This window comes from Emydura macquarii, unplaced genomic scaffold (genome assembly GCF_026122565.2).
Source record: "Emydura macquarii macquarii isolate MOO-44397 ecotype Brisbane River unplaced genomic scaffold, CSIRO-AGI_Emac_v2 contig_3004, whole genome shotgun sequence".
Classification (NCBI taxonomy): domain Eukaryota; kingdom Metazoa; phylum Chordata; order Testudines; family Chelidae; genus Emydura; species Emydura macquarii.
Window position 1 is genome coordinate 160840 of NW_027133141.1, and position 24031 is coordinate 184870.

Below are 24031 nucleotides of genomic sequence, written 5' to 3' on the forward strand. Positions count from 1 at the left end.
GTCTTCTGGAGTTTCCCCAGTGTTCCCAGACCTATTCAAAATCAACATTTAATGGTTCAGTGAATTCCTCAGCCTGCTTTTCAAAAACTCTTGAATAAAAGATATCTGGAACTGCTGATTTAAAACCCTCTGACTTTAGTATCTGTTATTTAACATCCTCATGAATTATTATTGTAATGAAAAGAGTTTTGTCGTCATAACATATGACTACATCAACTGTATGTTTTTCCCCAAATCCAGTCGAGAAGTATTTCATTGAACATTTTATTTCTTCTGTATTATTATTGATGATTCTGCCATTTCCATCTAGTAATGGACCAATACCGTTGTTAGGATTCTTTTTGTTAATATACTAAAAGAAATCCCTCCTTCATATTGTCCTTATTTCTGCTGGCCTTACATTTCTCCTTTTGTCCCTTTGTTTTGCCTTATCAATTTTCTACAATTACAAGCGTCTGACATTTTTTCCTGTCAACTTCCTCTTTCTTCCAGTTGTCTGTTTTCATACATACACACACACACATACAAATTTTATGGGGAGGAAGTTGGGATTCCCACCAGGAAGCGGTCCCTGAATCCTACTGGGCACTCCATTTCCTGTATCAGCCTCTGGTTAGTAGGTGTGTGTCATGGACGTGGAGCTTGATGCAGCTTGCATCTGTGTACTGCTGAGCTTCCTTACTCTTGTGGCTCGGGCTGACCTCCAAATATGCTTCTGCTGATGATACAGAGTCCCTCCAGCCCCTGTTATCACCCAACACGACAGCAGGTGGCACCCCACACCCAGCTGAGTCACATGAATCCTGTCCCTGAACCATTCGTGTGCCCACCATAGAGCCACGTGACATCCAGTAACCCCCGCAGACCCTAAGTTCTTCATGACACAGGAGTGCACCCTGAGATAATACTGTCTTTTGTGCCGGACAAAGATTTGTCCAGTGCAAGCTCATTAATAAGTCCGCTTCGCCCTCAATGTGGAGAAATAGTGATTCAGCTTTTGTTAACAGCAAAGATTGCCTAAACATTTCACTCAAAAACACATTAGTTAAGATAAAACATTAAACATTTATTAACTACAGAAAAATAAATTTTAAGTGATTATAAATTGTAAACATAAAGAGACTAGAAATAGTTGCCAAAGAAAATAAAAAATAAGAACGCAATCTAAATTCTAACAAGATTTGAATCTAGATATGTCTCACCCTGAGAGATGGTGCAAGCAGGCTACAGATCTTCAAGGCACAGGCAGAGATGGCTATCCCTATCTGGGACTACCTCCCCCAGTCCAAAGTTCTTTGTTGTTCGTTACTTCAGGTGTTGAGCTGTAGGGAAATGAAGCTAAGTGATGATGTCACTCCCCTTCTTTTATACTCTCTTTCAGCCTTCTGGAACAATCAGTGCTTGTGACCTGGGGGGTTCATCCTCATTGGTCAATTCCATTGTGTGTGTCAGTGGTCCTCGAATTTTTGACCCCCGTGCCTCCCCCTCACCTTTGTCTGTGCACCCCACCACCCCCAGTTGGGGCTGCGAGCGGGGCCACGGTTGGGCTAAGGGCTGGGCTGGGAGCCAGGCCATGGTCAGGAAGCTGTGGTTGGGGCTGAGGGCCAAGGCTGTTCCTGTGGGCCCCGGCGGCCAGGAGCCAGGCACAAGGCAGGGGTGGGCGCCGAGATTGGGGGCAGGCACTGCAGGTGAGCTCAGTGGCCGGGGAGGGGGGGCGGGGACTTGAGGCCATGTGCTGCATCCGGGGCTGGGCTCTGCAGTTACCAGCAGGGTGGACCTGAGCCTGGGCTCTGCGGCCACAGAGGGGTGGGAGAGGCGGAAGAGGCCGGGTGCTGTGGGCAGGGCTGGAGCAGAGCTTGGGGCAAAACGGGGCTGGCTGGCGCTCCTTCCCCACTCCTCGTGGGGGCAGACCTGGACCCAGCCATGTCCCCCACAGAATGAAGACCTCTGGTGTACGTGCTTTCTTGGTGAAGTCACTAGGGATGGCATTTGGGAGAGTAGACTCTCCTTAATGGCTGATGAGCATGTCTGGCTTCTTCATGGTTTTGCCTGAAAGGCTGTTTGTTAGAGTTTCCAACTTTGCAACATGTTCCAGTATCTTATTCAATAATATTTTATAACTTCACCCACTATGGTAGCACATTCCATCCAAAAAGATATTAATGTTCAGCAGATGAAATATAATTAAAAAATATCACACAAGACATACGTTGTACAGAACCTATCATAATTACATGACATTGGTGAATATGGGGTTTCTGGGGTGTTGTTCTCAGATACAGAGTGTAAGTGTGTGAGGAATGTGAAGACCCCTGCCCCCTCTGACAGGGATGAAGGGATCTCCCTTCAACCTGATGCCTCCAGGCTGTGCTGAGTGGGGTGGGGGTGGGACTGTGCTTCCATGTACCTCCCAGAGCACCCATTTTCCTTGTCCTCTCCCATGAATACTGGGGTTGTCAGTGGGGCAGCAAGTACTAAGTGGGGACTCTTGCTCTTTCAGGGACTGGTGACCTTTGAGGAGGTGGCTGTGTATTTCACCAAGGATGAGTGGGCTCTGCTGGATCCCAGTCAGAGAGCCCTGTACAGAGATGTCATGCAGGAGAACTATGAGTCTGTGGCCTCCCAGGGTAAGAATTCCTGTCCATTTGGTTATTGGAAGCTGTGGATTCTCTAAAGAACATTTGTAGTAATGACTCTATACCTTTACTCATTGTACATGGTTTCCATGTCTTCTCCCCTCCCCCTTTGGCTTATGTCCCATCCCAGTATCATTTTTGGACATACACATTTTTTGTGCTATTGGTCATTTAAAAATATTACTTTTTAAAAAAAATATTGAATTTATCCTTCTTGGATGCAATAAAGTCCAGCCTCTGCACTTTGTTTTCTCTCTAAGGGCTATGGTATGTGTGATGGATTTGGGAATTTTGGTAATATTTTTATGATTCCAATACATACCTCAGTTTCCCTCGCTATAAACTGTGTACACAGACCAGGACACTTTGAGGTGTTTTGTTACATAGCTGTCATGAGATTCACAAAGACAGAGAGCTCTCTTGGAACTAAAAGCATGTCTACGCTACAAGCACTACAGCTGAAAGTGGCAAGCTGAGAATTCTTCCATAGGCCTAGCTGTGTCTGAAGTGGCGGTTAGGCTGAACTAACTATGGCTATGTCACTACACTACAAAGTTTCGTCAATGTGCAATGCTGTAAAGCCACCAAAGGTCGTCTTTGAGTAAGGGTCCCTATTGTATTCCATTGAGGGTAGCGCATATGCGTCATGCTGCCGGAGATTTTCAAAGCAGTAGTGTCTTTCGGTCCGCATATGTGCCCTTCGTTGCCTTGTGCTTTTGCCTGAGGTGATAAAGGGCAGGGCAGACTGACAGTGTCTTTAGTTCCTTCTCACCGCTGTATGGTCCGAGTCAGAGCTTCTGCTATTCTCTCATCCATGGTGACTCATTTTCCAAAGTTTTCTCGAAAATCTGTTTTTACTCTGTTTAGTCAGGACTTTGTTTTATGTAGTAGTTTTCTTGTTTCTGAAAGTTTCGTAGGATTAAGGACAGGATGCCACTCCGGCGGTTTCCTGTCAAACAGTCTCTAACCACGGCTCCCCAGCAGCACCTATGTCTGGGTACTTTATATAGTCAGGATCTTCTGCAGTTTCTGTAGTTGTTTTCTTGTTTCTGAAAGTTCTGCAAGTCTCAAGACACTGCTTGGGCCATTCCCCGCCAAATAATTCGCACTCCCCCTGCAGCACCCAGATCTTGTACTGGATTATGACTAAAAAGATGGGATTCAAAGCCTGCGCTTCCTGTTCTAGTTTATTCTCCCTCAATGATGAGCACCAGCACTGTCTGTACTGCTTGGGGGAAGCCCACTCCACGTCCAGGTGCAGCATCTGTCTCCCCTTCCCTATCTGTACGTGGGAAGACAGAGCCCTCCACCTTATGAAACACCTCATAGAGGTCATCACGTGGCTGCAGTCTGGCCGGGGGGAATCTCACTTCCATACATCAGACTGAACAGTCCAACAGTGCACATTCTACTGTGGAGCCTAAGTCTGGTTCCACCAGTACCGAGCTGCGGATCCCACAGCAGGGCCTAGCCATGCGTCGCAGAAGCATGCACATAGACATCGCAGTATGTCTTCTTCCAGGTTTAAGAAAGATGCTGTGCCATCCATGAGTTCCGGCCCAGGAGGGGCACTGTGCTCCAAGACCCATGAGCGACAAAAAGCTGCATCGCTTGCTGGAGCCAATGTTCCCGGTTGTGGACCTGCGCACCCTGGCATTGGCTGTGCTGACGTCCAGTGAATTTCCAGTCCTGAGACAGGTCCACTTACCAGCCCCAGTTCCGTCCATAGACCAGGTGCTGTTGACTCCAGTGAGGTGATAAGTGGCACGCATATCACTGTCTTGGCATCAGACCACCTTGCCAAAGAGTACATAAACAGGGAAACTTTTCTATGGTGTTATAAGCGCTCATGGATCACCAGGTGTGTTTTACCAACATCAGCGTGGGATGGTCTGGGAAGGTATGTGACGTGTGCATCTTTAAGAACACAGATCTGTTCAGAAAGCTGCAAGCAGGGACTTCCTTTATGGACCACAAAATCACCATTGGTGATGCTAGAGCATAGGGCTCAACGAGTAGTGATCAGTGGCTCCATGTCAAGCTGGCAACCGGTCACAAGCGGAGTTCCCCAGGGGTCGGTCCTGGGGCCGGTTTTGTTCAACATCTTTATTAATGATCTGGAGGATGGGGTAGATTTTACCCTCAGCAAGTTTGCGGACGACACTAAGCTGGGGGGAGTGGTAGATACCCTGGAGAGTAGGGATAGGATACAGAGTGACCTAAACAAACTGGAGGATTGGGCCAAAAGAAACCTAATGAGGTTCAACAAGGACAAGTGCAGAGTCCTCCACTTAGGAAGGAAGAATCCCATGCACAGCTATAGACTGGGGACCGACGAGCTGGGCAGCAGCTCTGCAGAAAAGGACCTGGGGGTAAAGGTGGATAAAAAGCTGGATATGAGTCAGCAGTGTGCCCTGGTTGTCAAGAAGGCTAATGGCATATTGGGCTGCATTAGGAGGGGCATTGCCAGCAGGTCACGGGAAGTGATTATTCCCCTCTATTCGGCATTGGTGAGGCCGCATTTAGAATATTGTGTCCAGCTTTGGGCCCCCCACTACAAAAAGGATGTGGACAAGTTAGAGAGAGTGCAGCGGAGGGCAACCAAAATGATTAGGGGGCTGGAGCACAGGACTTATGAGGAGAGGCTGAGGGAACTGGGCTTGTTTAGTCTGCAAAAGAGAAGAATGAGGGGGGATTTGATAGCAGCCTTTAACTACCTGAAAGGGGGTTCCAGGGAGGATGGGGGTAGGCTGTTCTCGGTGGTGGCAGATGACAGAACAAGGAGCAACGGTCTCAAGTTGCAGGGCGGGAGGTCTAGGTTGGACATTAGGAAAAAGTTTTTTACTAGGAGGGTGGTGAAGCACTGGAATGGGTTACCTAGGGAGGTGGTGGAATCTCCATCCTTCGAGGTTTTTAAGCTGAGGCTTGACAAAGCCCTGGTTGGGATGATATAGCTGAGGTTAGTCCTGCTTTGAGCAGGGGGTTGGACTAGATGACCTCCTGAGGTCCCTTCCAACTCTAATATTCTATGATTCTATGATTCTATGCTGAAATGTCAGTAGTGATCCTGGGAGACCCAGCCTACCCCTTACTCCCATGGCTTATGCAGCCGGACATGTGGACAGCAGCAAGGATCAGTTCAACAATAGGCTCAGCAAGTGCAGAATGGTTGTTGAATATGTCTTTGGCCGCTTTAAGGGTCACTGGCGCAGTTTTCTCACTAGGTTAGACCTCAGTGAAAAAAATATTTCCATGGTTATAGCTGCCTGCTGTATGTTTCATAATATATGTGAATCAGAGGGAGAGAAGTGTCCACAGGGGCGGAAGTGGCGGTGGATAGGCTGTTTGATAATTTTGAGCAGCCAAATACCAGGGCTATAAGAAGAGCTCAGTGTGGAGCAGTGCATCAAAGGGAGACTCTGAAAACCCGTTTTAGTAATGACCTACAGTAATGTGCACTGCTTCTCTGTATTGTGCCTACCCATAGTCTGAACCTTGCTGTGTTTCGTTCTCGTGCACGTCCTCCCCGTGCCTCAGTTTTCCTCTCCCTCCCCTTCTTCCCACCCCACGCTTTGACTTAATAAAGATGATTTCATTTTCAAGACCTGCTCACAGATATAAACGCTGAAAGAGACGAAAAGATTTAAACTTTGGAAAGGGGGAATAAATTTGGGAGGGGGGAAACACATTCACCTTACCTTTAAAAGCATAATGGCCTTGCCTGTCATACATCAACATCTGTGCGTCTGTTATTCTTGGCACCCTCCCCCCGGGGTTGAGTGGAAGGGGTATTGCGTTACCCCTGTCGCCTAATGGAACTTGGGGAAAGGAGAGGCACGGCGATGTTGGAAAGCTGTTCTGCAGTGTCTGTAGAGGGAGTCAAGCCTCAAGGTGTTTCTCCTGAAGGTCAACCAGACACCTCAACATGTCTGCCAGGGTGAGTATGACCCGGGGGCAGGAGTACTGGACCCTCTGCAGCATTGGGTGGGAAACCCCCAGCAGAAGCAGAGGTGACCAAGGGGACAGGCCACCTCCCCTTTGTAACATGAATGTTTTCTGGAGGTCAGAGACCAGCGTTCCCCCTCCTAAACTGAAATCCTTGGCAGAAGAGGCATGGAGTGGAGGTGCTTTCAGTGGCATGTGGTCACTACAACATATTTTCCTTCCCAAACCCCCGTTGCTTCCCAAACCACCCCGGTGCCTGAGGCTTGCAGTTTCTGAGGTCTGCACCGACCCCTGCTACCCAAACTATGGTCATGTTTTGTAAATCATGGGGGAAACTAACAAGGGTGGGCGGGCCCCACAGGCACTACGGTTTGCAGTTTGAGCAATTGAAATGAAAACTGCCCCAGTCTTCCCTAGGTGACCTGAGCTGATATCCCACTCCTGAGGGTAACAGAGGCAACAATGGAACAGCTGCTGCCAGCGTCCTGGTACAGACAGGGTCCTTATGCTGCTATGCTGTGTACTGCAATGATGCCAGCCCAATTAATACTGAAGTGGTGTGGGAAACTGTCTTACCGTAGTGGAAGAAATAAGGCAGCCCTTCCTAAAAATGGATGGCTGAATACCTTCATGAAAGTTTCCTGGAGATCTCTATGGAGGATTCCTGGGACATGCCTGTGTACATAAATAATCTTTTTTGCAGTGTGACACGTCTGTGCCTAGGGTAGCCCATCTGAAAATCCAAGGTCAGGGCAGGCTGCAAAAGAGAGCTGATTCTCCCAAACTCGTGGCTAAGACTGCAGTTAAACTCACCAACCAGTCACAAACAGTGCTGCTGATCTCCCACACTGGTTTTCAAGAAGCTAAAAACAAGAAATACACAGTTCCCTTTATTGCATTTCAGTCTCTGGCCCCCAATTAACAACTAGGACCAGTAAAGAGATGTTATTAAATCTCTGTTCCCTTTATCAAAAATGTTCTTCTGATCCCCAAAATGTCAGCCACATTACCAGACTAATATAAGTTTGGATCTTACCCAAAATACCACACTGCCAGCCAATCCTTTAATAAGTAAACTAAAGATTTATTATAAAGGAAAGAAACAAATAAGAAGGGAGATGTTAAATAATCAAAACAATCAGATACCTATAAATGACTTTGAAGTCCATATATATCAGATTCTTATTAGAATTGTGAAATTTGCAGGCTTGTACAGTTCCTCTGGTGTACATCCAGTACCTGGATGGGTCTCAGTTCTTTGTTTCACAGCTTCAATTGCAGATGAGTTGATCCAGAGGTAGGAATGAAGACAAGATGGAGATCATGCAGCTTCATTTTATAGTTTCTGCCACGAGGCATGTATTTCCTTTGTCCCAGACACAGCCACACAGCACATGGCATGGAAAAGTCTCAAGAGTGCCCTGTTCCCAGGCCTGTTCAGAGGCATGTTCCCATGTCCTGGTGATTCATAAGGTGTAGCCCATGGATTCATGAATCTTTCACTGGATTCATTGTCCATTTGAGTTCCCTTGATGGGCCATTAAGCAGGCTTAGTGGTGCTGCCATCCTGTCTGGGGTGTCACTCAGAAACACAGCACAAGTTTGAAATACAAATATACCGTACATATTTAGAACTCATAATACAAAACTGATACATACATATAAACAATATCATTTTACTTAGCAAATTAGAACCTTTCCAATAGTACCTGACAGCATATTTTGTAAGATGCATTGTAATTTTGCAATTTAATATCAATATTATAAATGCTCACTTATATTCCAGTCAGCATCACGTGCATGACACCCTCTGCTTAGTTTGTGTGGCCACTGGGAAGCAGATAGTCACTCTACCTCAACTGGTTTCTTTTTAAATAAAAAATAGCATCTAGAAACATGTAACCCCAAATTATTAATTGGAGTTGCATATCTACCAGAGGTTCATTCCCCAGCATCACACTCGACCATGTTGCTGTGCTGCAACTGGCTGTACTGCTCTTGGGTTACAAAGAGCTCCTGGCTCTCCAGGACAATGGATTCCCCGCTTGCCTGTCTCCTCAGTGTTGCCTGCGGTGACCCAGGACTCTGACTCCTCAAAGGTATCCACGCTGCTCTTGGGGGTCATGGTGGAGTTGCTGTTGAAAATAGTGTGGCTCTTCATAAAAGGTAGCATGTCTGGGGTGCTGAACGACTCTTCGCCTCTCTTGCCTTCTGGTACGCCTGCCACAGTTCCTTGATTTTAACACAGCACTGCTACGTGTCCCTGGTGTAGCCCTTCACACTTGTGCTGCAAGCAATCTGCTCGTATTTATTTACATTTCTTCAGCTGGATCGAAGCTGTGCCTGCACAGCCTCTTCTCCCCACAGACCCAGAAAATCCACTACTTCCAGTGCCTTTGGAGCATGGAGCAGGCATGATCAGCTGGGTAGGCGAGCTCTCCACACCGAAGAAACAGGAAATTGAAATTCAAAAGTTCCAGTGGTTTAATGGGAGAGGGGCTGTTTCCTATATTCCTGGCTGTTGGGCAGTGGAGTTGAGAATGCTGACCAGAGAAGTCATAGTGGAGCATTGTGGGACACCTCCTGGAGGCCAGTTAAGTCGACGTAAGCAATGCAGTGTCCATGCTGCCACTATGTCGACCTGACTACGTCAAATTAAGTGCTATGGCTCTTGCAGAGGTGGAGTAATTAAGTCAACATACCAGGCGAGTTACGTCAGCTGAAGGGACCTGCTAGTGCAGACACAGACATTATTAGGTTGACATAAGGCAGCTTACATCAACCTAACTGTGTAATGTAGACCAGGCCATGCTCTGTGTCTGATGTTTTTTAATATAGTTTCTACCAATTTGCCTGGGACTGAAGTTAGGTTCACTGGCGTGTAATTGCCAGGGTCTCCTCTGGAGCCCTTTTTAAAAATCAGTCATCTGGTACAGTTGGTAGTTCTGCACTTTTATATTAGAGTTCTTTGAGAACTCGTGGTTTGTATGCTATCTGGTCCTGAGGACTTCATAATGTTTTGTTTATTAATTTCTTCTAAAACCACTTCTATTGACACATCACTTTGGGACAGTACTTCAGATTTGTTGCCCAAATATCCTCAGCAGTGAAGACCCAAGCAACAAGGTCATTTAGCTTCTGTGCAGTGATCTTGTCTTCTGTGAGCACCCCTTTAATACCTTTGTCATCTAATGGCCCTCCTGCCTGTTTGGACTGTTTCCTGTTCCTCATATTTAAAATATATAGAGATGGTTAGTTTTTGCGTCTTTAGAAAGTTACTTCTCAAATTCTTTCTTGGCCCACCGTCTTATTTTTTACTTGACAGTGTTTGTGCTCCTTCTTTTTTTCTTCATTCTAATTTTAATTCCAAATGTTAAAGGATGCCTTTTTGTCTCTAATGGCCTCCATTGCTCTGCTGTTTAGCCGTGGGAGCGTTCTTTTGATCATTCTACTGTCTTGTTTCATTTGGAGTGTTCATTTTGTCTTAGCCTGTATTTCACTGTCTCCATGCTCCTTGCAGGCATTTTACCTTTCTGACTGCTCTTTTTGATTTGTCTTAACTGGCACGCACATTCTTGTCTAGGTTCCCTTTTTATATTTCATTGTTGAGTGGTAGGGATTGTTTTCTTTTTTTTGGTATTATTCACCCTACAAGGATGTTATTCAGTCACGTTATGACCACTATTACTGAGCAGTTCAGCTATAGTTACTTCCTGGATCAGAGCCTATGCTCCACTTAGGACTAAATCTTCCCTTGTGGGTTCCAGGACTAACTATTCCAAGATAAAATCTCTAGACACCATAAATGACTGTATCTTTGTATTGTGCCTGAGGTGACATTTACCCAGTCAATATGAGGATAGTATAATCATCCATTATTATTGCTTTTTCTGGTTTTGTAGCCTCTCTAACTTCCCTTAGCATTTCACAATCACTGTGATGCTCCAGGACAGGTGGTTGGTAGTATACTCCTTGTGTTATACTCTTATTATTCAAATATTGAATTTCTGTCTACAGATTGATTGGCATCCTTTTGTCTGCGAAAGATGGTGGAAACTATCTACAGAGATTCTATGGTATACTTTGATTTATTTAAGATTTTCACCTTATTTGACTCTGTCTGACCTACTTACATTGACCTAATCTTCTAGTAGAGACCAGACCTATGTTGCACAGAGTGTGAAATTTTTCATAGCCATGAGCAGCGTAGCTGGGTCAACCTAAGTTTTAGGTGCAGACTAGGCATAAGACAAAGGGGCACACACAAGGAAAAGAAAACAATATGGTTCCTACAGCAGCATGGCACAAGGGTGTAGACCAGAATTGACTATGCCTCAACCTTTGCTTCTGTGTGTGACCCTGAAGACTTCCTGATGCTCTGTTCCAGTTGACTAATACACCTTATTCCTGTTTTGAAAGGCTGCCTGCTGTCAATGCAAATACTTGCTGAAGTGCATTGTTCCCCTTTTCAAAGGATCAGTCATAAACAGGAGTTGGACTTGCTGGACAAAGCTCACAGGATGAAACAGAAGTGCTGGAGCCAGAGGTTCAGCCTCTGAGGTGTTGAGGCCATGTGGCCTACCCTTGTGGAAGAGTGGGACACTCTGGGGTCTAGCACACTAACTGGGTAACTCCTAAGGACCATTTAAAAACTGAGCCATAGTACCATTCTTTGGCTCCATGCTAGTAGACCAGTGGTTGAATCTTAGGAGGAAACCTTATGAAACAAGAAAAGAATCTAAATGTAACCTGGAAATGTTTTTCGGGGCAGGGGGCAACTATAAAAAGGAGAGACAAATACCCCGAGGCATTCCCTCCTTCTCCCTGCCCACCGGATTTCCTGCACCTTAGAAGGTAAAAGGAAACAGCTGTTGGACCCAGGGGGATGGGTTCTGACCTGAGAGTTTTGTAAGTAATCTGCTGGAGCACGTGATGAGAGAGTTTTCTTTGCAACAAAGAATTTCTTAAGGAAATGCTAGGAAGCATTTTAGCTTTATTTTTCTTGTAATCCTTTCTGACTTTTATGCCTTATTACTTAAAATCTCTCTCTTTATAGTGAATAAACCTGTTTTACTGTTTTATCTAATCCTGTGTGTTTAAATTTGAGTGCCTGGGTATTCTATTTAAAATAATAAGCGGGTATATTATTCCTTTAAAGGAATAATGGACTTAATACATTTGTACTGTCCAGGAGAAGGCTGAACAGTTCAGGACATAAATGCCTGGGAGGAGTGTCTGAGACTGAGTGTGTGTTTAGGTCACCCTGCAGTATAATCAAGGCAAGTGAGAGCCAGCATGTGGCTGGCTGCAGTGCACATACCTTGCTTGGAGTGACTTACATGCTGGAGGCTGTTTTGTGAGCAGTCCAGATCAGAGGCTACAGCAGCAAGGCATTGTAAAGGGCACCCTAGGTTACAGGCCCCACTAGTGTGAATTGTACCCTAGTATGTCACACCCTGATAGATTCTGAAGTCCTTCAAACCTTTATCTCAGGCTTCACCTCTTGGTTAGCAGGTCAAGTCAGTATGTAGCCCAAGGAAAGCTGCCCCCCTCACCCCACAGGTGGTATTCAGCCTTTTATGCCCTCACAATCTGTCTTTGTTCCTCACTGTCCTGAAATGGATACAATTAGTCACTGCCCTTTTCTGCAGGGGGCAGAGCCACAAAAGCTGGATAACTGCATAATTAGCTTTAGGATTTGGTGTTAATCGCCCCCCCCCCCCCGCCCCCCCAGAACTCCCCAAAGAACAAATATGTACACGTGCCAGATATTGATACAAAGGTCTGTGAATATTCAATGGAGTTTTATCCTCCGAGCCATCTCAGTATAACAGCCTCTGATGTTTTCATGCTTTCAAGGGCTGGCTCACACACACAGGTAACAGTCATAATAGTAAATACAACAGTCTCACAATACGCCTGTATTCATCATATTTGTCGCCTCATTGTTCACTCTGTTGGTGAACAATGCCCCTTTCCCCACCATGTGTCTGTCTTATCTAGTTAGACTGTATGTTCTTCTGGCCAGGGGCTGTCTACTACTCTATTTGCACAGTGCCTAGCACAATGAGACCCTGTTCCTGGTTGGCCATTAGGCACTACTGTCATAAATATAATTAATAATAATCACTGTCCTGGTGCTTTGTGTGAAGGAAGCTGGTCTGGGGATGTTACCCCTTAAAAATGAGCTGGGATAAAATGGAATCTTCTTTGTGACAAGATGAGACTGAAAGCACCCCTGTAATCACACCCTACACACTCCTGTAATAATCTTTGTACAAAATATGCCTTGTGAGGTAACATTTGAAAACTAATAACTTGCTGGTCAATAATATAGTGAAATGTATGTAACAACATTTTATGTAAAGTTATGAATTCCCCCTGTATGATGATGTTAGTACATGTTCAAACCCACATAGCCCTGACTGGGCAAAAATAGTTAAACCAGTCTATTCTAAAAGAAGGAATGTGTGCTTATCTCAGTTTACATATAAGTAGTAGTAAACTGGGTCCTTGAGACAGCAAGCGGGAGAAATGGCAGGAGACAAGGCAAATCTGCATTTCAACATGCAGTGAGCACAGAGCCATCTTCAGCATAGACTCTGTATCATCTCCTTTCCTATTTGAATAAATTTTTCTTGGAAGGATAATCCTCAGCAGAATCCCCTTCAAAAGGTGACTGAACTATAAAAGTGAGGAGAAAAACACACCAAGGCACTTCTTCCTATCTCCGTCTCTCTCCCCTAAGAAGACAAAGGAACCAGCCCTTTGACTTTGCTGGAGATCCTGACCTGACAATTTGGTCAGCCCTGTTTCTGGGGACATGTGGTAAGGATTTTACCCTGAACCAAATGGAGCTTGTTAAGTTTTAGGTACCAGAAAGCATTTTATCTTTATTTCTCTTGTAATCATTTCTGACTATAATACCTTATACTCACTTAAAAGCTCTCTTTGTAGTTAAATAAATTTGTTCTTTTGTAATCAAAACTAATCCAGTGTTGTGTTTAAACTGAACTATTTGGTAACTGCAGCTAAAGTAGCAAGTTCTTGAATATTGATCCCTTAGAAGGGCAACAGACTTCTAATTTTTATCTGTACTGTCCATGAGAGGACTGGACAGTGCAAAATACATGTTTTGGGGAAAATTTGGGACTGATGGTGTGTTGGGGCCACCCTGGAAATAGGAACTAAGGCTGGTGGAGGTCAGAGTGTGACTAGAGTGTTGCTGCTGAGGTCAGGGCTGCTGGGTCATGGCTGTAGCTATACATAAACACTCGGGGCGTGACCTGCGTACTGTTAGTGGCCCAGTTTGGGAACTACCACAGCAAAGTATTGTGAGGCACCCAGGATTAATGGGCAGGTGATGACACAGTCTTGCAGGAGTCTGGATTGCACCCCAGAATGTGACACACAAGTATCCCACAAATTCAATTGATCTTGCTTGTTTTCTGTCCCTTGAGCAGGGTTTCCAGTTTCCATACCTGATGTGATGATCTGGCTGGAACAAGGGGAAGAGCCAGGGCTCCCACATCTCCAGGGCTCTGAGGAAAGAGGGATTCTGAGAGGTGCCAGCACAGGTGAGGAATCAGTTAAACCAACTCAAATCTGTCCCTGAATTAAGGAAATATTTGGGATTCCTACAAAGCCCTTGTGAGGTGTCTGAGTTTAGGGTTGTTTTCAGGTGATGTAGCATCCGCAGGGCATACTTCATCTGAAGCTTCCCAGTTGTCCTGACTCACACCTGACAGTAGCTCCCTCCCAAATCTCCCTTCCCCCTAAGTGTTTGGTTGGGATGTAGACCCAGAATTGATTTCCGTCCCTCTCTCTCCTCTGGGGAAAGGGTTGGGGGAGATTCAGCTCTCTCTGTGTCTGATCCCTCCAGCACTTATTTTGGTTTGTTCCCCTCTTTATTCCTTTCCTCTCTCTGAGGTTTCCTTTTTCTTTTCTCATGTCTGGTTTTAATCTCTGCCCTAGCAGGTGATGGGATGGTGTGTGAGAATGAGGAGGAGAGTCCTCGACAAGAAGATGCTGAGCAAGTAGAACCACAGGAGAGGTTATCAGGAAGATCCAAAGAGAATGTTTCCAGGAGTTGTGCACAGGCAAAAGTTTGTGAGAGTCAGAACATGCCAGAGAAAAACATCAATAGAGGCTCACATCTTACCAGACATGAGAGAATTGACATAGACGGAATACCTTACACCTGTCTTGAATGTGGGAAAACGTTCAATCATAACTCAGCCTTTATCACACATCAGACAATCCACACTGGAGAGAGACCCTACATTTGTCCTGATTGCGGGAAAGGCTTCCGTCGGAGCTCAAACCTTATCACACATCACAGAATCAATACAGGGGAGACACCCTACACTTGCCCTGAGTGTGGGAAAAGTTTCAGTCGGAGCTCAGAGCTTATCATACATCAGAGAATCCACACAGGAGAGAGACCCTACACTTGCTGTGAGTGTGGGAAAAGCTTCATTCGAAGCTCAGACCTTAGCAAGCATCAGAGAATCCACACTGGAGAGAGACCCTACATATGCGCCGAGTGTGGGAAAGGCTTCAGTTATAGCTCACAGCTTGTTGTACATCAGAGAATCCACACAGGAGAGAGACCCTACTCATGTCCTGAGTGCGGGAAAGGCTTTAGTTCTAGCTCACAGCTTGTCTCACATCGGAGAATCCACACAGGAGAGAGACCCTACTCCTGTCCTGAGTGCAGGAAAGGCTTCAGTTCTAGCTCACAGCTTGTCTCACATCGGAGAATCCACACAGGAGAGAGATCCTATTCATGCCCAGTGTGTGGGAAAAGCTTCAGTCACAGTTCACAGGTTATCACACATCAGAGAATCCACACAGGAGAGAAACCGTACACATGCCCTGAATGTGGGAAGAGCTTCAGTCGGAGCTCAAACCTCATCACACACCACAGAACCCACACAGGGGAGAAACCCTACACATGCGCTGAGTGTGGGAAAAGCTTCAGTCGGAGCTCAGAGCTTATTATACATCAGAGAATCCACACAGGAGAGAGACCCTACACTTGCTGTGAGTGTGGGAAAAGCTTCAGTCGGAGCTCAGACCTTAGTAAGCATCAGAGAATCCACACTGGAGAGAAACCCTACATATGCCCCGAGTGTGGGAAAGGCTTCCGTTATAGCTCACATCTTGTCTCACATCGGAGAATCCACACAGGAGAGAGACCCTACTCATGCCCTGTGTGTGGGAAAAGCTTCAGTGATAGTTCACAGATTATCACACATCAGAGAAGCCACACACGGGAGACACCCTACACCTGCCCTGAGTGTGGGAAAAGCTTCAGTTGGCACTCAAACCTTATTACACATCAGAGAGTCCACACTGGAGAAAAGCCATACACATGCCCTGAGTGTGGGAAAAGCTTCAGTCGGAGCTCAAACCTTACCACACATCACAGAACCCACACAGGGGAGACACCCTACACATGCGCTGAGTGTGGGAAGAGCTTCAGTCGGAGCTCAGAGCTTATCATTCATCAGAGAATCCACACAGGAGAGAGACCCTACACTTGCTGTGAGTGTGGGAAAAGCTTCATTCGGAGCTCAGAGCTTATCACACATCAGAGAATCCACACTGGTGAGAGACCTTATAGATGCCCTGAGTGTGGGAAAGGCTTCAGTTATAGCTCACAGCTTGTCTCACATCAGAAAATCCACACAGGAGGGAGACCCTAGTCATGCTCTGTGCATGGGAAAAGCTTCAGTCATAGTTCACAGATTATCACACATCAGAGGATCCACACAGGAGAGTAACACTATACTTGTATTGACTACGGCTGGCCAAAGATTTTTTGGTTTTTTTAATACACAAATATGCATTAAACTTTGAGCTTTAATCCCTGTTTCTGTCTATTAGCAAAGCTGCTTTTCAGATGTTTCCTGCTGAGCTGGGATTGTTTGCAGATGGGAAGGTTGGCTGATTTTTCACATAATAATGCTAAAATCTTTGTAACTAATGTGACGGAATAATAATGAGGCGGTGCTGAGTGAAGAACATTTGAATTGATCAGAGGACAGTTCATTAGGAAAATCTGGTCTAATTGGGCATCATCAGATGTAACCTGCCCTGGAATTTCATTTTATATGAAACGGAAACTGTCTTCTTCCCTTCTGTGTTGTGGGGTTTGTTTGTTTTTCTCTCTTTCTTGAGGGTATTTGATAACAACTGGATATTAGTTTTCTATGATAAGATGTAGCTCAGCTTTTTAGTGGACCTTGAGACAAATGACCATTTGCTAAAACAATTATTTGTGTGTCTGTTTGTCTGTCTTTTTCCCACTCATCTATTATGACATGGAGGAAGTTCAGGTGCATTCAGTCATCAGGCGTGAATACTCCAAGCTATTGGACGTGTTATCAGGGAAACAGTAGCATTTTTAAATTTCCACTCTGAAATGAAGAACACCAGAATGCCACAAATTGTACATCTAACTAAGGAACTGCATATGATCACAGTGTTGTTCAGTTGTTTAGGTTAATATTGTCTCAGATGATCCGAGGACAAAATTCCGCAGGAAGTGACTCGGAGCCAAGCAAAATGCTCACGTATTTGGATGCAAAGGTAGTTGAGGCGCAGACCTCACAGGAGGCTACTTCTGAAGATCTCTCTTTCCTAATCAAGTGTCCATTGCCTATTATTTCAGAAACACAGTTCTTACCTATTTGGAGGTGGAAAAAATGGAAGCAACATTTTAGTTGAGTTTACATCTTGTAGATGCTGCAAATGTATATAAAATAAAATCCATTTTGAATGTGAGATAGCTGCAGAATTATACCTATATTTAATAGATACCCTACCTTCAGTAATTTGAAATGATTCTGATCCAGGCCCATATCTAGTAGCTAATTTTCATGTCTGTCACCAGATTAAATAAATAAACTGGGCATGTTTGGTGGGAGGAACTATTCTTCACTAAGACTACTGAGACTTCCTGTGATGTGATAAAAGATTCTACTCCAAAGAAGTAAAGTTACCCTGTCCAGGGTCAAGGATTAGACTAGAACTCAAGTAGAAACAATAGGCACCCAGTGGATGAATTTCACCCCAGAGATGGAAACTATGGTAACCTTAGGGCTAGGTAAACTATTTATTTTTAGAACCTACATCCTAGTTTTGAGGCAATAATTATGTTCCAAATGATGCTGTGCTTAGATACGGGGGAGTCGTCCTTTACAATTTTGATCCAAAGTTTTATGAGCCAAAGAAAGAAACAGTTGATGTCTTCAGAGGACAGTACTTTCCCATGGATGCCAATCTGGCTGCCTTGTTGGAGAATAAGCACTTCCATACCATGCAAGTGATGATAACTAATGAGGAAATAAATGTGTCAGACTCCAAATTCAGATTGTAGGATTGACAAACGTTGAGTCTTTAGTCTGTAGTTTTGTCTCTCTTTTGTTCTGTGTCTTATGCATTTGCTTCACTTCTTCATCTCCTGCTACTTTGAAAGATTAGAAATTGTGAAAATAGAATGCAAGTGCTTTTTTTCTCATGATGAGCACACAGTGTGAGATTCACTTCCACCAACGTTTATGGCAGAAGACCCAAAGATAAATGAGCTCTCAGAAATGGAAGGCACCTATGTTAGTATAGAACACATCTTTACACAAGGCTCACTTGGTGGAAAAGGGGATTAAGAGAAAACTAAACATAGGATTATATTGTGTAGTAGACTTCAAATATGTTGTTAGCAGTGAAAATGGAATTAAATAAGTTTATTGCAGAATAAGAAACTGATTATGTGATAACCTGAATTCCACTGTGACATTGAAAGTTATATGGGTTTTCTTCTGGGTTCAAAAAAGAATTAGGTACCTTTTGTAGGATAGGTCCATCAATGACTATTAACCAAGATGGCTAAGCCTCTGATTGCCAGATGCTGGGAATGAATGACAGAGGGTGGATCACTTGCTAATTGACCTGTTCATTCCCCCTGAAGCACCTGGCATTGGCTACTGTTGGAAAACAGAATACTGGGCTAGATGGATCTTTGGTCTGACCCAGTATGGTCGTTCTTACATTTCTTTCCCCTGCCCCCTCCTCCTCCAGGAATATATGAAATGGTGACTTATCCTGTAAAGTTTGTTTGATGTAATTTACCCCCCCCCCCCCGTTGGATTGAGTTCTAAAGTAAAACCTCACTTAAAAGGGGTTGGTGTAAGGAGGTATGTAGGAGAAATAGTGTATATCAAAATAAAGATCTAGTATAGACTTCAATTATTTCTATTTCAAATGGAATTTTTGATAAGCTTTTAGACCGCTACCCCTTCCTACTTCTCCACGTGGGCACCAATGACACTGCCAAGAATTATCTTGAGCGGATCACTGAGGACTATGTGGCTCTGGGAAAAGAGATAAAGGAGTTTGAAGCGCAAGTGGTGTTCTCATCCATCCTCCCTGTTCAGGGAAAAGGCCCAGGTAAGGACCGTCGCATTACAGAAGTAAATGCATGGTTACGCAGGTGGTGTCGAAGAGAGGGCTTTGGATTCTTCGATCATGGAATGTTGTTCCAGGAAGAAGGATTACTAGGAAGAGACGGGATTCACCTAACCAAGACAGGGAAGAGTATCTTCGCAGACAGGCTGGCTAATCTAGTGAGGAGGGCTTTAAACTAGGTTCGACAGGGGACGGAGACCTAAGCCCGAAGGTAAGTGGGGAAGAGGGACACCACAAGGAAGCAGAAGGAGGAGGGTGCAGCAGGGGAGGCCTCCCGATTCATACTGTGAAAGTAGGCCAATTGGCTGCTTGTCTCAAGTGCCTGTACACAAATGCAAGAAGCCTGGGAAACAAGCAGGAGGAACTGGAAGTCCTGGCACAGTCAAGAAACTACGACATGATTGGAATAACTGAGACTTGGTTGAGTAACTCACACGACTGGAGCACTGTCATGGATGGGTATAAACTGTTCAGGAAGGACAGGCAGGGGCAAAGGGGTGGAGGAGTTGCACTGTATGTAAGAGAGCACTATGACTGCTCTGAGCTCCAGTATGAAACTGGAGATAAGTCAGTTGAGTGTCTCTGGGTTAAGCTTAGAAGCAAGAACAATAAGGGTGATGTTGTGGTGGGTGTCTGTTATAGACCACCAGACCAGGAGGATGAGGTAGATGAAGCTTTCTTTACTCAACTAGGAAAAGTTTCCAGTTCACAGGACCTGATTCTCATGGGGGACTTCAATCATCCTGACATCTGCTGGAAGAGCAATACAGCAGAGCACAAACAATCCAGGAAGTTTTTGGAGAGTGTTGCAGACAATTTCCTGGTGCAAGTGCTGGAGCAACCAACTAGGGGCCGTGCTTCTCTTGACCTGCTGCTCAGAAACAGGGAAGATTTGGTAGGAGAAGTAGAAGTGGGTGGCAACCTAGGTAGCAGTGACCATGAGATGGTCGAGTTCAAGATCCTGACAAAAGGAAGAAAGGAGAACAGCAGGATACGGACCATGGACTTCAGAAAAGCGGATTTGACTCCCTCAGGGAACTGATGGGCAGGATTCCCTGGGAGGCTAATATGGAGGGGAAAGGAATCCAAGAGAGCTGGCTGTATTTTAAAGAGACCTTATTGAGGGCACAAGAGCAAACCATCCCGATGTGCAGAAAGAATAGCAAATATGGTAGGCGTCCAGCTTGGCTTAACAAAGATGTCCTTGGCGAACTTAAATGCAAAAAAGAAGCTTACAAGAAGTGGAAGCTTGGTCAGATGACTAGGGAGGAGTAAAAAAACACTGCTCGAACGTGCAGGAATGAAATCAGGAAGGCCAAAGCACAATTGGAGTTGCAGCTAGCAAGGGACGTGAAGGGGAACAAGAAGGGTTTCTACAGGCATGTTGCCAACAAGAGGAAGATTCGGGAAAGTGTGGGCCCCTTACAGAATGAGGGAGGCGACCTAGTGACGGAGGATGTGGAGAAAGCTGAGGTACTCAATGCCTTTTTTGCCTCTGTTTTCACAGACAAGATCAGCTCCCAGACTACTGTACTGGGTGGCACAGAAGTGGAAGGAGTGGGAAGGAGGCGAACATCCTGCAGTGCTGAAGGAACGGGTCCAAGACTATTCAGAAGGATTGGACATACACAAGTCCATGGGGCTGGATGCAGTGCACCCAAGGGTGCTCAGGGAATTGGCTGAGGTGATTTCAGAGCCATTGGCTATGATCTTAGAAAGCTCGTAGCAACAGTCGGAGGTCCCTGAGAACTGGAAAAAAGCAAATATAGTGCCCATCTTCAAAAAAGGGAGGAAAGAGGATCCAGGGAACTACAGACCGGTCAGCCTCACTTCAATCCCTGGAAAAATCATGGAGCAGGTCCTTAAGAAATCCATTTTAAGGCACTTGGAAGAGAGGAAGGTGATCAGGAACAGTCAACATGGATTCACCAAGGGAAAGTCATGCCTGACCAACCTGATTGCTTTCTATGATGAGGTGACTGGCTCTGTGGATGTAGGGAAGGCGGTGGATGTGATATACCTTGACTTTAGCAAAGCTTTTGATACGGTCTCTTACAGTATTCCTATCAGCAAGTTAAAGAAGTATGGGTTGGATAAATGGACTATAAAATGGATAGAGAACTGGCTAGAGCATAGGGCTCAACAAGAAGTGATCAATGGCTCCATGTCTAGCTGGCAACCGGTCACAAGCGGAGTGCCCCAGAGGTCGGTCCTGGGGCCGGTTTTGTTCAACATCTTTATTAATGATCTGGAAAATGGGGTAGATTGCACCCTCAGCAAGTTTGCGGACGACACTAAACTGGGGGGAGTGGTAGATACCCTGGAGGGTAGGGATAGGATACAGAGTGACCTAAACAAACTGGAGGATTGGGCCAAAAGAAATCTAATGAGGTTCAACAAGGACAAGTGCAGAGTCCTCCACTTAGGAAGGAAGAATCCCATGCACAGCTATAGACTGGGGACCGACGAGCTGGGCAGCAGCTCTGCAGAAAAGGACCTGGGGGTAACGGTGGATAAAAAGCTGGATATGAGTCAGCAGTGTGCCCTGGTTGTCAAGAAGGCTAATGGCATATTGGGCTGCATTAGGAGGGGCATTGCCAGCAGGTCACGGGAAGTGATTATTCCCCTCTATTCGGCATTGGTGAGGCCGCATTTAGAATACTGTGTCCAGTTTTGGGGCCCCCACTACAAAAAGGATGTGGACAAGTTGGAGAGAGTCCAGCGGAGGGCAACAAAAATGATTAGGGGGCTGGAGCACAGGACTTATGAGGAGAGGCTAAGGGAACTGGGCTTGTTTAGTCTGCAAAAGAGAAGAATGAGGGGGATTTGATAGCGGCCTTTAACTACCTGAATGGGAGTTCCAGGGAGGATGGGGGTAGGCTGTTTTTGGTGGTGGCAGCTGACAGAACAAGGAGCAACGGTCTCAAGTTGCAGGGCGGGAGGTCTAGGTTGGACATTAGGAAAAAGTTTTTCACTAGGAGGGTGGTGAAGCACTGGAATGGGTTACCTAGGGAGGTGGTGGAATCTCCATCCTTCGAGGTTTTTAAGCTGAGGCTTGACAAAGCCCTGGCTGGGATGATATAGCTGAGGTTAGTCCTGCTTTGAGCAGGGGGTTGGTCTTCGAACTCTAATATTCTATGATTCTAAGATATTTCTTTTGAGAAAAAAGCACATAACAGAGACAAGCTGTATGACCTTTTGCCCAGTTACACTGTAACAGCCACTGAGTTCCCAGTTCTCTTGTTTGCAAAGCAAAAATGATGTCCCATCTATCAGAAGGTGTCTTAATTTAAGGTTGCAATGGTTACAGGATAGTAGCTTTTTTTTTTTTGTTTAGTTTTGTTTTCTTGCAACCAGTTTTTTCATGGGTGCCAAGGCCCCTTTTCAGTTTGAGGAGGCCAGTTGTTAGAGCAGGTCCATTTAACTCTCAGACTAGGCTATGGAAACCTCCTCAGAACTTTTGTTTTTCATTTTTGATATCTCTGAGGTTCACACATCCACATTGTATGTGGTTTGCAACAATGAATGCTTGAAGAAAACTTTTAGGTTAAGTGAGATTTTACCTAAGTGACTTTGGCCAAAAGTGTGCCTTACTTCTATTGGATCAGGTCACATTGTATCCAAGGAGTACTTCTCACCTGATTTGCTTGGAATGCTCAGAGAGTCACTGTAAAGAGAAGTAAACTGGAATAATCAATTGTTAAGATCAAGATAAAGGATGGAAGTCCTTCAACTTTCAGGCCAACAAGCAGTCTAATAGAGACTGATGTTTCATGACTTCAAGATTAACCCCTCTGGGGAGGAAATCATATCTTCAATGACAGGCTACTACAACCTTGGCTAGTCTGCCTGTACCTAAAAAAAACACAGCATGAAGTGCTGGGCCAGCTATACCATCACCTGGTTCCTTCACTGCAGATACACCTCTACTCCACCTGAGTCCGAAGAGCGAGAGGACGGTGGAGTTCCACTCCCTTGGCATTTTAGTCACTTGTTCCTTTTTCTGGTTTTTTTTTTTTTGTCTTTTGATTTGCTGGAAGACATCCCAGCCCCTGTATTATATCAGTGTGACAGTGTGGCTCAGTATGTATGTTTTTCAGTGAGCAGCAGGATAATCCAAATGAGGAAGATTCTACAAAGAATAGTTTCCCAAATCTAAATAGCCCTCTGTCCTATGAAATCACTGAAAGTTCTTTATCTGTGAAAGTATTCGAAGAAACAAAGCTGTTGGATATAATTTGTTCAATGAAAGCTGTTTAAACTTCCACTTACTAAAATCTCAGCAAGGTCTGTGTTTGGGGGTGGAAGGGAGAAAGAGTGAGAAGGATTAGCCCCACAATACAAAAGTTAAGGAGGAAGCTTTCCATGGGTTTGAGGTTGTGGCTTAGATGTAAGCAATAACTTGGTTTCAGTACTGAAATGTTCAATCAGTCAAATTAGGATTGCCCTGCTTGGGTGAAGTTCTCTGATTGGATAGTATAAATAAATGCACAGCCACCTGTGGGGGTGTATCATTTGTACCCTGACCTGATGGCTACCTAGTGGACACTTACAGCAGGCCTGGTGCTGGACACCGGGTCAAGTGAGGCTGCCTACAGGGAGCTGGAAGGTGGCCACTTTCACTCAGGCGCCTCACTGGCGGCGAGTTCCCGGGACTTGGCCGCTATCCACTAGATAGTAGAAAGTATTCAAGGTCGTAAACAAGATAGTTGTGTGAGCTAAGAAGCTACCAGTAATATGTAAGCTGTTCCCGTGTGAAGTAGGTGAAATTATATAATAGCCAATCAGCAATTGTGTGAGGATTGTAAGCAAAAGGATTAAGAGGCATATAAGCTGGAAAGCGAAATGAAATAAAGGATTCTGCTTGCAATCATATTGGTTGTTGTGTTTTATCCGGCCCCGCGTGAAACCCGACAGCCACCTTTTTGCTTTCCTATTTTAAGATTTATAAGGGTTGATTTTATGCTAATCTGATGATT

At 45.1% G+C, this 24031-nt stretch overlaps 1 protein-coding gene across 1 annotated transcript in view; it reads left to right on the top strand.

The window, feature by feature from the left end:
- Positions 1-24031, top strand: part of LOC137141125 (zinc finger protein 585A-like) — a 171400-nt gene that overhangs the window by 8707 nt on the left and 138662 nt on the right. The window contains exons 3-5 of the mRNA XM_067529973.1: positions 2501-2627; positions 14045-14158; positions 14556-16235. Coding sequence (XP_067386074.1) covers positions 2501-2627; positions 14045-14158; positions 14556-16235 — 1921 coding nt within the window. The remainder of the gene's footprint in view (positions 1-2500; positions 2628-14044; positions 14159-14555; positions 16236-24031) is intronic.